Source organism: Poecilia latipinna, unplaced genomic scaffold, assembly GCF_001443285.1.
Source record: "Poecilia latipinna isolate Pla-1442-1.1 unplaced genomic scaffold, P_latipinna-1.0 Scaffold1333, whole genome shotgun sequence".
Taxonomy (NCBI): Eukaryota; Metazoa; Chordata; class Actinopteri; order Cyprinodontiformes; family Poeciliidae; genus Poecilia; species Poecilia latipinna.
The window spans coordinates 81,106-96,715 of record NW_015113949.1 but is presented as its reverse complement, the minus strand read 5'-3'; the positions used below and the strand labels follow the sequence as shown (position 1 = coordinate 96,715).

The 15,610-nt window shown below is 42.5% G+C and overlaps 1 protein-coding gene and 1 long non-coding RNA gene across 10 annotated transcripts in view; one reads left to right on the top strand and one right to left on the bottom strand.

Annotated features, from left to right (window-relative positions):
• Nucleotides 1-15,610, top strand: part of LOC106961765 (uncharacterized) — a 33,217-nt gene that overhangs the window by 13,809 nt on the left and 3,798 nt on the right. For both annotated transcript variants that reach the window (XR_001427836.1, XR_001427837.1), the window contains one exon: nt 14,839-14,913. This is a non-coding gene — a long non-coding RNA (uncharacterized LOC106961765). The remainder of the gene's footprint in view (nt 1-14,838; nt 14,914-15,610) is intronic.
• The window catches only part of shank3b (SH3 and multiple ankyrin repeat domains 3b), a 49,417-nt gene continuing 39,385 nt past the window's right edge, over nt 5,579-15,610 (bottom strand). For 6 of the 8 annotated variants that reach the window (XM_015055725.1, XM_015055723.1, XM_015055727.1 and 3 more), the window contains 8 exons: nt 14,826-14,906; nt 14,727-14,744; nt 13,015-13,145; nt 12,216-12,309; nt 11,005-11,559; nt 9,892-10,182; nt 6,940-8,227; nt 5,579-6,763 (listed from right to left, as the gene is read on the bottom strand). In XM_015055725.1, coding sequence (XP_014911211.1) covers nt 6,169-6,763; nt 6,940-8,227; nt 9,892-10,182; nt 11,005-11,559; nt 12,216-12,309; nt 13,015-13,145; nt 14,727-14,744; nt 14,826-14,906 — 3,053 coding nt within the window. In that variant the 3' untranslated portion in view covers nt 5,579-6,168. The remainder of the gene's footprint in view (nt 6,764-6,939; nt 8,228-9,891; nt 10,183-11,004; nt 11,560-12,215; nt 12,310-13,014; nt 13,146-14,726; nt 14,745-14,825; nt 14,907-15,610) is intronic. The other 2 variants (XM_015055726.1, XM_015055730.1) reach the window with 1 other exon arrangement.

Below are 15,610 nucleotides of genomic sequence, written 5' to 3'. Positions count from 1 at the left end.
CTCTCCTGTGCCCAGACTTCTCGTCGAGAAAAATTTATCAATTGCATTGAGAGATCGGTTGACCAGATCCATAATTTGCAGATTTGGACAAAAAATAGAGCAAGCAGGAGAGGCGAGGGCAGGAAGGGAGCAGAGGAAAAAAAACCGCCCGCCTCCACCGAGAGCAAGAGGAAAATAAATATGCATAGTAAAATATGCTCAACGCTTGAAATCAGAGTTAACTGTGCGTTAATGGAAATGTCTTTAACGTCGTTAATGTTTTTAACTTGCGATTAATTCCCAGGCTTCTGCACGTTGTGAACCTCGTCTGCGATGTTGCGTGAACGTTATTTCACTCTCCGTTTCTCCTGTCTTGCCTGATTCCTAAAAAAGTCGTTTCCGTTCTCACTCCAACTAATGGACACTGTTTTAACTCTGAGAGTAGCTGAAAGATCTATCACCATATAAATGTTTCATGTCAGTCAGTATCAATAATTATTGAATAGTTTTTTTTTTTGTTTTAAATTCCTGAAATACTTAGTTTTGTCCACAGTTTTCATTCCACAACGTTGTTCTTTATTTTTACGCAGTTATGAGGCAAAACTTTAAACTGCTGCTGCGCCAGTTACTCAGCAGGTCGTTGCTAGGCAACCAAAGTTGGGAGGCGGGACTTTAAACTGCTCATTTCCCAGCAGGTTGTTGCTAGGCAACCAAAGAGTGAGTGAGTCAGTTGATTCCACCAACTTAGCTTAGCTGGCTAAAGCTTTTCCTCTGCTGACATCCCCCAGAATGCTTTGCAGTTCAGTGAAACCACTGGATATTCTATCAGACGTGTTATCTGTTGATATTGATCACGTGTCTGTCGCATTGCACATTGTTATAGATTGATTGTCCAGCCCTTAGTTCACTGTTGTAGACAAACAAAACGTGGCAAAGCATAATTTTACATGCAGTTATTCACAACTGAAGCAACACTGAACTGCTTCAACAAATAAAAATGAAAAAGCAATCAATAAAAAAAGCAGTAAATTAATGAAAAAATTGTCCTTATTCAGAACTTATTTACCTTGACCAGCAGAGTTAGTCTAAAGTAATTATTTAATTTAATGTAGAGAAGTTGTGCTGGCTTTAATAAGCCTATAATAACCTTCCTAAAGAAAAGAAACTTGATCATTTGGGTCAGTTTCCTCTGTAAAGTCAGACCTTTTCATTGTTTTTAGGGGTTTGCATCAAATGAATATAAAAAAACTTTTACTTCATTTTCTAAGTAGTTTCAACATTTGTAGGACATTTTTGTATTTCACCCCATATTTTATCAGAAAAATATAAATTATATAGATTTTATTTTATTGCAATAATGCAAGAAAATACAAAAAAAGGTCTCAGTTTGCATTAAATTACTGCTAGTAACTAAAGGTTAAATAAAGTATATAAATGGATGAAAAATGTTTGAGTCACTAACCACTGGATAACCTGTTAGCATTAGCAGTAGCACAGGTAAAACATTACCTGTCGTCACCAGAATTCACATTTATTGGGTCTTATTTTGAAAGAATCAGACAGGAAGCCAGTGCTCAGTTTGTAATAAATGACGGTTTATTATAAAGATTACAATCTGTCAAAGAGCTCATCAGCTGTCATCGTGTGCTCTCCGGAGCTTAGAAAAGAGAAAAACTGCACGTACACGCACGCCACTCACTCCAGAAGAAACCACAGACATACTGTAAAAAGAGGAAGCTAGTGAGGAAGAGGAGGAGGAGGAGGAAGGATTTACACGCAGGTTCAGAGAGTCGGGATCTCAGCCGGTCAGCAGGAAGCAGAAGAGGCTGCGGGGTTTTCCTGATCGTTATTCCGTCTTTTTCCATATTCGTCCTGGTTTTCATAACTAGCTGCTGATCTGTTAGCGATCCCTGTTTTAGTTTGACCTCACTCTGCAGCGCCCCCTGCTGTGAAAATCTCCAAAGTAACCAGTTATAAACAACTTATAAAAGCACATTTACTGTAGTATAGATGAGCGGAAACCAGGAAATTTTATAATTCATGAATTAAAACGGATTAACATGGTGGATAATAAAAATAAAATGAAGTAGTTTCAGTTTATTTAAATGTTTTAAGAGATTTTTGTCTCTTTTTGTTCAGATTTATGAAGCTTAACCTCTCATATTGGGAATATTGCTGATATTCTTGCACATCCTAAAGTCACTTTTTATGTAATATAATTTTTTAGTTGATTATCTATAACTAGATCAGTAATTAATTCGCTATTTTTCTATTTTATTTGGTAAAAGCAAAATTAAAAGTATTTTCCACCTTATTCTGCGACAGAAATATTAAATAATGACCTATAGTATCTTTCCACAAACAAAAAATTTATATATATTTCCTTGCCTTAATTATTAGCTGGAAATTAATTTGTCAGCGTCCTCTGGTGGCTGAAAGTTGTAAAAACGATTTGAAAACAATTTTTAGCGCTTATCGGTTTCCTGTTTTAGTTTTGGATTTAAATTTTATAAAACTGTCCTGTCATGTTTCTGAATCACAGCGAGGCTTAAAAACAATTTAAATTCAATCTTTATTGGTCTTTTCTAGCGTTCTAATTTTTACCTGCTGGACCAGAACTTGACCTCTGACCTGTCCAGTGTTTTTTCCACCAACAGCTGCTCTAACAGATATTATAAAGGCTTTATTCTAATATAATGTTTTGCTCATAGACTGTACATTCTGCATTTCAGGGGTTTCTATAAAATATTCGCTTTGTACAACTTTGGGATCATGATTACAGCTCGGCAGAAGGACAGAGACGTGTTGTCATGGTAACAGGCACTGAGCGTTGATTGTGCTTCGGGGGGAGGGGCGGAGGAAGTTTTTACTGGGGCCTCGGTTCCCACCAAACTGGTTCCAGTTCAGATTCAAAGACCAAACCCTGCAGGATGTTCCTGGACTTTCTGATGTGTCAAATCTGAGACGCTCACTGAAAGCTTTTAAACATAGAGCTGCGTTCACAATTATCGTCTGTTTTCACTGGATTTACAAGCTTTCGCCCGTTTGGAAAAATATTTTTTAAAATACTTGTAATTCCACGCATCCTTAAAAAGTCTTAAATTAATTTGACTAAAGAAATTTGATCTTATATTTTATTGTCTTAACTATTTAATTTTGTATGTAGTTTTGTTTTAATTTTTTGTTCTTGATGGACTTGTCTATCTAGCAAAAGTCTGAGTTGCGCGCAAAGATCTTCAGCGGTTTAGCTAAGATGCCCTTGCTAACAAGCTAGCTAGCATTTTTTTGGATTCATCATTAGTTGTTGGCTGGATGTTTGTTTTTGCCACTGGCTCAATTTTAAGCATTATATATTTATTCCCTACATTTGTAGTTTTTTCTGTCTTAAATTCCATTCAAGCTGGCATTAAAAAAAGGTCTTAAAAAGTCTTAAATTTGATTTTCTGACACCAGCCGATACCCTGTGTTTTATGGAAGATAACAACCAACAGCTCATCATTATTCGTGCGTCTATTGTTGATTTTTACTTCTGTAATTACACTGCAAACCTCATAATAAAAGGGATTAATGATTTGTGCGAGGAAATTTTGACATGAATCCATTTTACTGGCTTAGTTTAGGATTTTTACTATATCAAAATCAAAATACTTTGCTAGTTTTGTACTAATATAGGATTTCAGTAAATAAAACATATTTAACGGTTGCTTGAACGGATGCGTGGATGACATGTATCAGAAGATGAGCTTAAAGGAACTACCACTGGGACCAGTTTGGTGTTTTTAGAAATACGTTCTGTTTCTTTAAGAGCTTCTGTTAATCAGGATGGGCCATAAAGTGCAGCAAGCATTAATTAGCTAAACATCAGGAACTGAACGACATGTGAAACTAATTCATTTATTAGCTTTATTACAGCAGCTGAGATGTTTCAATGTGAACTGGAACAGAACTTTTAAAACCAGTAATTTAACATTTCACTGCAGCTTTGTGCTGGAATAAGACACTATATATTCATACTTATATATGTTTTATATACACAATATAATTTATTTAGCTATAGCTCTGAACTATTAAATATTCCTTTGGAAGTTGAGTGTATTGGAACGTTTTCAGTGTGGTTCATCAAAATCCCATAATAATATATAAATCTAACTGCTGTAAACACGTAGCTGTTTTTTAGCTAAGTTCTAGTTAAATTTTCCGCTTTATTGGCACAAAAATCGACTCTGTTCAGGTTTATAAAAACGTACAAACATCTGGATGTGACGGTGTTCCCGTTTGCCTGTTTTCATGTTTGGATTCAACTCCACTTATGGCAGGGAAAGCATCCCGTATATGGCAGGGGAGGAAACTCCTTTTATGGCCTGTTCCTGTGCGACCTTGTTCAGGGCGTTGTGATCGTTTAGTTCCTGGCTGCTTGGTGGGAAGATGCATGAGGAGGAGGAAGGTAGAGTCTGTACAGATGGCTTTGAGCAGATAGCACCGTGTACAGTAAGCCCTCAGAAAGCAGGTAAAACCCTGAAACACACCAACGCCACGACGTCATCGACAAATCATCATGAACTCCAGGGCCTCCGCCGGGAATTCAACTCATTGTCAAATCATAACTACACATCTGTTTCCAGACGACTAAAAGCTCTGCACGGCATCACCACCACTACTGTTATTATTATTGTTATTATTACTTATTGATTAATTCTAAATGATCCATTAACATATGAATTCATGTTTGAAGTAACACAAAAGCTTTATGAGTGATATTTGAGGGGGGAAATTCACAACAGCAAGAAAAAAAAAAAAAAAAAGTCCCAGAAGGTTCCGGATCATTTAGATAAACCGGCATGGATCGGCTCACTGATTGGCTCATTGATCAGAACTCTGAGTCCAACTGCGACTTTTACTAAAATCATAAGAAAAAAAAAACATATTTATTGTGATTAAACTAACAGCCAAAATCTTTATTTGCCTCTTTTGATTATTTTCTGTTATTCAGCAACAAAATGTTTTGATATTTTTTGGTTTTGGTTTAAAGTTTCCATAAAAACGAGTTTGTAAGCCTGAAATTCCCTCAAATTTAAGTTTCAAAATGTATTTTATTTTTTAAGGCAGCAACCAAATTATTTTCCTAGTTGATTATTCTGACAATCAATTAATCATCAGAATAATCGATTATTCTGACGATTAATCGGTTACTAGTTTCCCAGAATAATTGATATCATTGGTGTTTACCGATTAATCATCAAAATAAGCGATTAATCTGGAAAAAAATTACACATCGTTCAGATTGTCCGTTTAACCACTAAAACCTTTTTATATAATATTAGAATAAATTATAAAATTTCTTTTTAAAATAAGAAAATAAAGATTTTATTGCCTAAAATCCAGTAACTTAGCATTACTTTAGTGAATTTGAACCAAACTTCCACTGATGTGTTTCAGTTTAATTTATATTTTTGTGCAGTTTTAGCTTAATTACTGCTGCGAACATGGATTTTCACTTGGAGTTTATATTCTCCAGTTAATCAGATACTAAATTAGTTGCTGATTATTTCAATAATGAATTAATCCAATTAATTGTTTCAGCCCGAATATTTTAGTTTTAGTGGGAAAATGTGGAAAGTTGCCAATGTTTGAATTAAAGAACCACAAACTGGACAAATCTGTATTTTAACCAACTAAATTCAGGATGTTTTTCCTCTGAAATATTATCATGTCTATATGTGCTGTTTCTGTTGTATATTTATTTTGGATATTTAAAATGTCTTCCAGTGTTAAATGTTCATTAGAATTTAAAGTTGTTCTTGCATTTTTATGCCATTACCGTCATATTAGTAAAAAATGGTTATTGATTATGGCAATAACGTCTGGGACAATTTATCGTCTGGGTCGGATCTGTGTTGATCGGACTTCATGAAAAGATCGGCTGCAGGGTCGCATTAAGACAGAAACACTGAATTTGGGTCGCAGTGTGGACGTGAGTTGTTTGCGATGTGAGTTGAAGGTCAAAGGTCAGAGCTGCTGATTAAAGAGCTGATGAGCCGAAATGTTTCAGCGATCCGGCATCAGCGAAAGCGGGGCGGTTCTGTAATGGCTGAAAGTGGATTAAAGAGATGGGCCTGGGTCTGACTTGAGGTCAGGGGTCGTGAGGTCAGAGTTCTGGACGCCTAGAGGTGACTGGTCGGAGGCGATGGGTCAAGTGGAGCTGTCCAGTAACTGTCTGAGGGCCCTCTCGATGTTGATGCGGTGGCCCAGTCTGGTGACGCCCAGCTCCACGTAGTCCTCCTTGGTGAGCGCCGGCAGGTGGGACCCTTCGATCTCGTGCTCCTGGAAGCGCTGGCGGTGTTCGGCCAGGCCCATGCTCTCCAGCCAGTCGCCCACGTCGTACTTATTCCACAGGTTGAGGGGCCGCTGCCTCCAGGGCCGCAGGGCCAGCAGGGGCCCGCTGAGGACCGGGGAGGGGCAGGGCGAGGCGTGAGGCGAGGGCGAAGGCGAGCGGGATCTGGTTCGAGCGCTGGCGCTCCTCATGACGAAACGGACCTCCTTTGGTTCTGACGGCAGGCTGAGACTTGAAGACTTGAGGATGGTCAGGCCTCGACCCGAGCTCAGGTCGGGCCGCTCGGAGCAAGGCGCCGGCGAGGAGCCCAGACCCATGGACCGGTCTGAAGGGGAGGGAGACGGGGACGGGCTCCGACGGGTGACGGGGTAACGGCTTCCTGGGCGGACCGTGTAGCTGGCGCCGTATCCTCGCTGGGAGATGGTGTGAAGTTCACCGAGGCTGGAGAACAACCTGCAGGACATCAAACAGGAAGTCACTCAAACAGTTTCCTTACTGGACCATCGGTGACCTTATCGGACCATCGGTGTCCTTAGTGGACCATTGGTGTCCTTAATGGCCTACTGATGTCCAAGAAGGATCCCGATTGGTGTGATTAGTTTTACTCAAGCTTTTAAACTTAAATGTACCTGGCGCCCCCTACAGGAGACCTGCGGCCCGGGTCCAGTGGACTCGGTTCTTCCCCCAGAGAGTGGCTGTCTTTGTTGAGCAGCTGTAGCCGATTGGCCAGGTCCAGTCCCGACCCGGCCCGGCCGCTCAGCTCCAGGGCGGATGCCGAGCGGGCCGTCAGGTCCACTGCCGACCCGGAGCTCTGTCCTCCCAGCGCCGCCGGTCGGCCGCCTTCATCAGGGCTGAACCCGCGCCGCTCGTCGTCCCCGCCCCCCCACAGCTTGGACCGCCTCTGGAACAGGTAGCGAGGCTGCCGGCTGCCGCCGCTGGTGGGGGAGGAGCAGAGAGGGGAGGAGGGGGAGGAGGAGGCGGCGGAGGGGAGGAGCTCGCTGTCGGACGACTGCTTTAGCAGCGGGTCGCGCAGCGCGGAGCGGCCGCGGCCGATCGGCGACCGCAGGCGGGGCTTCAGAGCTGATGGGGAGGTAGCGGAGGGGGAGGGGGCGGGGTGAGCAGCAGGAGGGGAGGAGGGGGAGGTCGGGGCGGGGGGGGACGCCAGCGTGATGGACGGAGGGAGTGAACTGGGGGACAAGGAGCTGTCATGAAGACGCTCGTCGCCTCCTTCCTCCTCGTCTCCTCGCTTTCCCAGGGACTCCGGGCCGCTCTCCCCTCCCCCCTCTCCTCCTCGCCGTGGCAACAGGGACAGGGAGGAGGGGGGAGGCGGGGCAGGGGGGCTGGCGAAGCCGGGGGGCGGAGTCACCAGGCCGATCCTGCGCAGCTCCTCCCTGGTTTCCTCGTCGCTGGAGGACAGCAGGGCAGGCGGGAGCGTCACGGTGTAAGCCCCGCCCTCCTCCTCTGAGCTGCCAACCGTGAGGCTTCGCCGCCGGTCGACCAGCGCCGAGTGGCTCTCATTGGCCAGCGCTGGCAGAGGGGAGGGTCTCCATCGTTCGGGGGAGGGGGCGGCGGGAGACGTCACCCCCCCCTCGGTCTCGGGTCGCTCCACCTGTCCGTCGGGGAACAGCGGCGGCGTGATTCGCTTGTGCCTCAGCTCGGGGCTGGTCTGAGGCGTCGAGTGTTTGGTCCGCTGCTCTGGACTCGTCTGAGGAGAGGTGCGCTTGGATCGAGGCTCGGGGCTGCCCTGTGGGGTGGTGAACGGGGTGCGTTTGTGTCTGGTCTCTGGACTGGCAGCCGGGGTGGGGACGGGCGTGGTGGAGGCAGAGGAGTGTTTGATTCGAGGCTCGGGACTCGGCGTTCGGGCGGTGAGCGCTCGCTCTCTCGCGGCGAGAGCCAAGGCGAGTGGAGACGATGGATCTGAGGAAACAAAACCGGGGAAACGTTTAATCAGGACTGGATTTGAATATCACATGTTGGTGAAAAAGCAACATGTACAGTTTTCTGAGCTCCATTTAGTCTGAAATCTGTTTTATTTAGCCGTTATATTTATGGAGTGCATCAAGGCCGTGTCCTCGGTCCCACTCTGGTTTTTGTTGTTTTTAATTTGAAGGTCTTCTCTGAATCGATGGCAACAACTCCATGTGTTCAAGAACTTGACAAGATTTACTATATTAAATAATATAAGTTAAAATGACAAAACCTAAGTAGCAACTTTTCTATGGGTCTTTAAGGATTTTTGCCTTTGCAAATTGAGTACAGATGTAGTTGTATGTTTTCCTGTAGGAGGCGCTGTTTTAAAGGAGTTTTGCTGTTTCTTCAGCAATAGAAAACATTTTTCCAAACCCGGTTTACAATATTTTAAGAACACAAGATCTTACAAAGTGCTTTTGATTTAGTTTCTAACTCAAATATCTTAGTTTGGACTTATTTCAAATGTACAAACTAAACTAAACAACCGACGATGCTTGGAGAGATTTTGCGGTTTTACAGTGCAGTATTTGAATTTAAAGCTACATTTAGGCACAGTCTCCACAGAAACACAGTTTTAGGGAACCATAAATAATTTTTTTTTAATCGAGTTACACAACAAAAATCGAAAATGCCTCATAAATAACACTAATGGCAGATAATTGTTTTGTTTCCGTCATTTCAAGTTCATGAAATCCTCTCTGCGATTACACTTTGTTGTTCTCCGTTCTTGTGTTTACCGCTAACCGTTTGAGGAAGTTTTATGGCTTGTACTCCATGATTAGCGCCGCCTACAGGTGTGTGGAGAAAAACAAGCATTTTATGTTTTCTGTTTCTGTGGGGATGAAAACATTTCTGGAAACACTCCCATGTGAACAGAGTCTAACGTTGCTCAGCATTAAACTTTAAGGACGTTTTAAATTTAAAAAGAAATAAATTTTAATTTTAAATAGTTTTATTTATATATATATGTTTTCCTCAAATCCCTCACACTAAAACCATGCGGTCAAATATTGGAACTGTTGTCTGAAACAACTAGAGCAGGTGTCAAACTCAGGGCCCGGGGGCCAAATCTGGTCCGCCACAGCGTCTTTTGTGGCCCTCTAGACTCATAAGTAGAACCCTTAAAATTATATCAGTCAAATCAAAGCTGTTTTTATCTGCTGCCAAATTTAGGTTCCTCCAGTTTTTCTGCAAAATCAACAGATCATTGCGGGTTTTTTTGTTTTTGTATTAATGAATAATTGTGTTGAGTTTATTGCAAATTTTCCACAAAAATTGGTAAAAACCATTTGGTTTGAGTGATGCTAACTCCCACCTGCAGGTGGTGGTAATTCTTACTTTAACGTCGCTGCTGACTTGTCTTAATTGATGTCAAGTTATAGACTGTGATCGATTAGCGGAAATATCACTAATATTTCTACTACACAAAACTAATTTCAAAAATGACAAAAACAATGAAACCCTGGAGGAAGTGGTCAATGTGAAGAGATGTTCAATATTATTTAATTTACTGATCGAATGCAGAGACATCTATTAATAACATTCTACACTGCCGGCCCTTTAAGAACATTCATGACCTTGACGTGACCCAAAATGAAAATGCGTTTGACCTAGAGGTTTCCCCGTCAGCGGGTGGAGGAAGGTGTGCGGCGTCGGTGACGGCGACAGGACCGGCGCCGGAGGCGGCAGCTCGCCCAGGTCGTCCATGGAGTGGCTCTGGGTAAGGAGGGGCGGAGCCTGGCTGTCCGACCCCGCGCCCTCCACAGACAGGAAGAGAGAGGAGCGGCGACCCTGAACTCGGGCGCGCTCAGACAGAACCTGCTGCTGGTACAGCTCGGCTCGGCTCGGGCTCATCAGTCCGCTGCCGTCGGGTTTGGACGGATCGTCTTTCATCCCAATACCTGAAAGGAAAGAAACTGGACTGATTCTGAACAGAGAGGCGCCGCAAACATTTCAGGTTCCTGCTGGGAGGTTTGACCTCCAGGCGACCTCAGGATTCAGAGATGAAGATGTTTAAAGTGATGATGAAGGACAGAATCACCAAACGTTCACAGTTTGAACAATTTAATGACCACAGAGCAACAAAGTATTAGCAGGATACATTTAAGCCAGATTAGAAAACGGCCTATTTAAAACATGTTAGCATAGTGGCTCACGCTGCATTTTCTGTTAGAACGCCTCGCTAAAGTACTCTCACATTTTATCGCATTACAGCCGTAAACTTTACCGAATTTATGCAACAGTTTCTAACCATAAAGAAAAAATATACATTATTTCCAGGGATTCCTTCAGAAAACCTGTTGCTGCTGCTAGGGGGCGCTAGAGCGCCACCGTGTTTCCCATTAATAATCGATTGATCCAAATAAAGAGATCAGCCCTTCACTGTTTAGATGCTAAAAGTATTTTTTAGCTGCTGGTTATTCGTTTGCTACAAATGATGCGTTCGCTAAAGGAATGCTGTTAGTGCACTTCAGGCAATAAAATGTTTATGTTCTTACTTAAAAAAGGAATTAAGTTGCATATTTTCTCATCTTTTAATGTATTTTTAATATTATATAAAAAGGTTTAAGTGGTTAAATGCAAATCATTGTTTCTTCCTGTTGGTTTATCTCTTGGTGTGGATACTTTAGCCAGGCGCTTTGACCTCTGTGAAGGTCGCGCGTTCTACTCTGGATGACGAACAACACAGTGAAGTCAGACAGACGATGACGGGCGATGCTAACCCTGCTCCTCAACAGGAAGTTGTTTCAACAGAGGAGACTTCCTCCTCTGGGGCTTGTTAGGCGCGGCTTGATGTCCCACGTTGGCATACGGGTTTTCTATCGGTCGTCCCCGGCGACGGGACAGCGGCGAGTGTCCAAGGGCGGGGCTGGTGCTGTGGAGGGACAGTGTGGAGGTCTGCGTGGCGGTGTGGAGCGTGGCGCCGGCGGCGTGTCCGTCGGGCTGCGGCGGTGGCGTGTCCTGCAGGATGATCATGGACCGCGCTTTGCGCTGGCGCTCGGCGTGGGCGTGGCTCCTGGCGTCCGACAGCTCCTGCAGCCGCGGCTCCGCCCCCGGCTTGAAGCTGGAGCGAGTCAGGCCCTCGCCTCGGGCCGGCGGCGGCGGCGGTAGGAAGGACGGCGGCGGGCCGGAGTCGAAGAGGTACAGCGCAGAGGGGGACGGCGGCGGGGGCGGCGCCGTCTGAGGGGGCGGCGGGATGGAGCCGTCCGTCAGAGACGAGCTGCGAGGGAAACGGCTCTCGTGGATCAGAGCCGATATTCTGTCGTCGTCCGGCGTGCCTGTCGAGGTAACCATGGAAACGGGAGCATAAACAGCTGAGAAACGTTTAGAGTAAATCCCACCCCTCCAAATCTAACAAAAATTGGATCAAAAGTTGATGCAGCAAAAAAAAATAAATAAATTTGGGCTTCTTCAATGTCAAGAGATATTTATGAAAATGTTTCTAGAGGTCATGAAAGGTCAACCAGCCCGGGGCAAACCTTCAAATCAGGCAAAAGTGGCGTCAATCAACGCAGCAACGTTTGTGCAGCAAATGTTTCGTTTTTGCTGCTTTTGCTTTGAAGAAATAGTGAAAGTTTAAAGGTCAAAAGGTCAATTTGCCCCACCCATATTTCACCAAATACAAAATTGGTGTCAGAATGTTTTGTTTGTTCTTCATTAGAGGTCATCAATATCTTCAAAATAAAAGCAGCACAATTGAAATTTAATGCTGCTCAAACGTAGATGAGTTGATTGATGTCAAATATTTCTGATTTTGTAAAGTATAGGTGGGGAAATAGGGGTGGTGGTTGACCTCTGACCTTTGGAAACATTTTTATCTTTTGAAGTAATGGCAGCACAAATTTAAATTTGTGCGGCTCAAATGTTTGACACCATTTTTGGAGAAGGCGGGGGGGAAACGTCACTCAGGCGGCGGAGAGTTGACGGGTCTCACCGAAGCTCTTGGTTCTGGACATCCCTCTGGGCAGCGGCATGGTGCTCTTCTCCGGGGCGGAGGGCGGGACCAGACCCTGGCGCTCAAACAGAGACTGCAAACACAACACGCTCTTTAGCTCCCCCACTGGAGAAAACTGGAACTGCTGCAGTCACACAGCATGTCTTGATGCTTAAGTCACATATTTTGCTGAAATCAGATTTTTTTTGCATGTTTTTTCACATTAATATATATTACTGAGTTGGACAGCGCCGATTAGCCACTGTAGCTAATAACCAACAAGATTTCACCTAGAAACGCCCGGTGGTAGAGGGCAGTCCTCCAGCACACTACTGCGCTTTTGAGTTAAAAAATGTTTAAAGTTGACAGGAAATTTTAAAATACGTAAGTATGTGTTATTGGAAGAAAACCCTAACCATAAAATCTTAAACAAAACGCAAACATGAAAAGAAATAAAAAGTCCAATTTTTTATCCTTTATCCATGATTCGTCACTTTATTCGCTGACGTTAGCATGTAGATCAGTAAAGACAGGAAGTTTCAGTGAATAATAAAATCTTTAATAAAGTTTAGCCTGGCAGGATGAAAGTACAGCCTGGTAGGCCACCAGGCTGATAAAACACTGAGGGAATCCCTGAACCAAGGTTATTCGGTTTTTGTTAAAAATAAAAACTGAAAATAATTTTTATTTCTGTGTAGTTTGTTTCACGCCAATCATGGGAGGTTAGATAGTTTTTTGTTTTGCTGTTAGAATCGTTCATCAATCCGTAGAGTCGCTAATCGTTTTCCACTCGTCTTACGTTGATCTCCGCTTGCGTGATGCGTCGGCTCATCGGCCGCTGCTTGACCGTCGCCGCCCTGAAGTCGTCGGAGGGGCGGGCCCTCAGAATCACTTCCTGTTGACTGCCGGCCAGCATCTCGTCCAGTTTCTCTGCAGGAGGAGAAAAACATCAACAAATTGGAGGACAAACACAGAAAACACGACAAATGCAACAGAGACGCCACCACAGAGCGACTCATCAGGGCCGCAGAAACAAACATGGCCGACGGCGACTTCTCTGTTAAACTGTGACGTGATTTTCTGAAATGAAAATCTGTTTGAAGATCAGTTCTGACACAATTAGAGCTGTCACAATGAATCATGATAAATTACTTTCATTTCTGATGATTGTTTTTTGAAGGGCAATTTTGTGTAGAGAAATTTCATAAACCATTTTATTTATGGTTTTAGTTGTGGTGCTTTGATTTTATTTACTATCCAGTCTTACATTTTCTTTAGAAATTTAAAGTTTATGGTCTTTGAGAAATCAAACTTGCATTATTCTAAACTTCAGGATTGTTGGACCATCTGGTCTGTTGTGGTTCTGCTGGTGTGACCTTTGCCCTCTCGTGGTTGGTGTTGGTTCTGTGGAAATGTTTTAACAGTCAAATTTTAGGGATTCAGATGCATTTTTAAAATCTTAATTCTCAGTTTCAGTGCTGCATTTGAAATCTGATGAAGCACACAGATGTCAGCTGTGCTTAAAATGAATTTACTTTCCACTAGAGTGAGAGAGAGCAACACATTCAGTAGATAACAGGAAGGTTGGATGGAAAATACTGGATTTAAATTCTGCAGTTTGCTGTAGAATTTATGAACTTGTTGAGCAGAACTGCTTGTTGTTTTTTTTTAAATTTTATGACAAATGCATCATTGATCCTAAGGGGAAATTAAATATTGTTGTAACGTATTTAATTAGAGTTGCTGTAGATGTTGATGGCTGTGGGCAGGAAGGATCTCCTGTAGCAGTCAGTATTGCAGCGAATTTGAAGAAGCCTCTATTTTTCAATGGTATAATTGCTCTGAATTCCCAGTAATATTCTTTTAGATTTATTTCTTTTGCATTTAGTTTGTAAACCGGCTGTCCACAGAGGAAAATTTATTCGTTCTCTTTTGGGTGAAAGTTTTTACTTTTCTATCTTTATGTTTGAAGATTTTGATTTTGATTTCACTGAAACAAAGTCAGAACAGGTGAAGTTTAGATTTTTAATCAACTTTTATTACTGATAAATAGTTGTTCTGCCTGAGGTTTAACATCTAAAAGAATAAAACAGATTTACTGACATTTTAAAATATCCAAGTATTTATTTTCCTTATTTTGCTTTTATTTGGTGCTAATAGAAAGTGGGCTCACAAACGTCTAGGAGTATTTACTAAAATAAAAACAAAAAATTAGGAAACGGCATGTTTTATTAAAATAATGAATGTTTATTGCTGAACAGCTAAAAAAACCTGCAGTTCTCAGTAAATGTGTCAGAACCGTCGGCTCGGTTCTGAATGTTTTGGTTCCTCAGAAGTGTTCAGCTGCGGCTCTGAAACGTCACAAACACCAATCAGAGACGCACAGCGTAGCTCCGCCTCCAGGTGTTTAAATCTCAGGCTCTGATTGGCTGAGAGGAGGAGAACGCTGTGCGTTCCGGACATTACAACACAGAACCTGACCAGAACCACACTGAGGTCCAAGTGACTCACCGTAACGGCGCCTCCTGGCTGCAGACAGAGCAAACATCAGCAATCAAAATGATCAGTGTGTTTTAACTCTGAGTTGGTTTTTAACTCTGAGTTTCTTACCGATCTCCTCCAGGTCGGCCGTCATGGACTTGGACCGCAGCGTCAGCGACGTGCTAGGGGCTCGCTTCGGAGGGGGCGGAGCTAAGAGGTAGGAAACAGAAAGTTACCATGAATTGGTTCAACAGAGCCGGACTTTAACTGTCAGTCAAGTCCAAATGGGTTTTATGTCCTGACAGGAGTTACTGTTAAACATCATGTTAGATATTTTATTTAGTTTTATTTTAAGATGGAGAACCAACAGATTGAATTACCGTATTCTCTGGTCTGAGTCGGTTTTTTCTGATGCCTTTTAAAATCCGTATAAAAACTCATTTTTCATTAATTGGCTTTCAACCCATTTTTTATTATTTTAACTGTGAAACTGTCGCTTTACAGTGTTTTTAATTCATTATTGTGTGCTTGGCTTTGTTACCTTCTTTTGTGTTTGTTTTTATTAATGTGCACTGCAAAAACATGAAAACATACCAAGTATTGTCTTGATCTTGGTACAATATTTTAGTACACTTGAAAAAAGACAAAACCAACTTATAAGTAGCTTTTCAGTAAGTTTTAATGAATCATTTCTTAACATTGAAAAAATACTAATTCCACTTGCAAATTTAGTATAAAAAATGTTGCCAGTGGAACTGGAACTTTTTATCAATATTCAATTATTCACTTAAAAACTCTCATGTTTGGCAGAAAAGTTACTTCTTTTATTAAAGGCTAGACAAAAAAAAAAAAAAAAAAAAAAAAAAAAACTTGGAAAATTTTTGGTTTTTTGCGGGGCGTTTGAAAAAAAACCC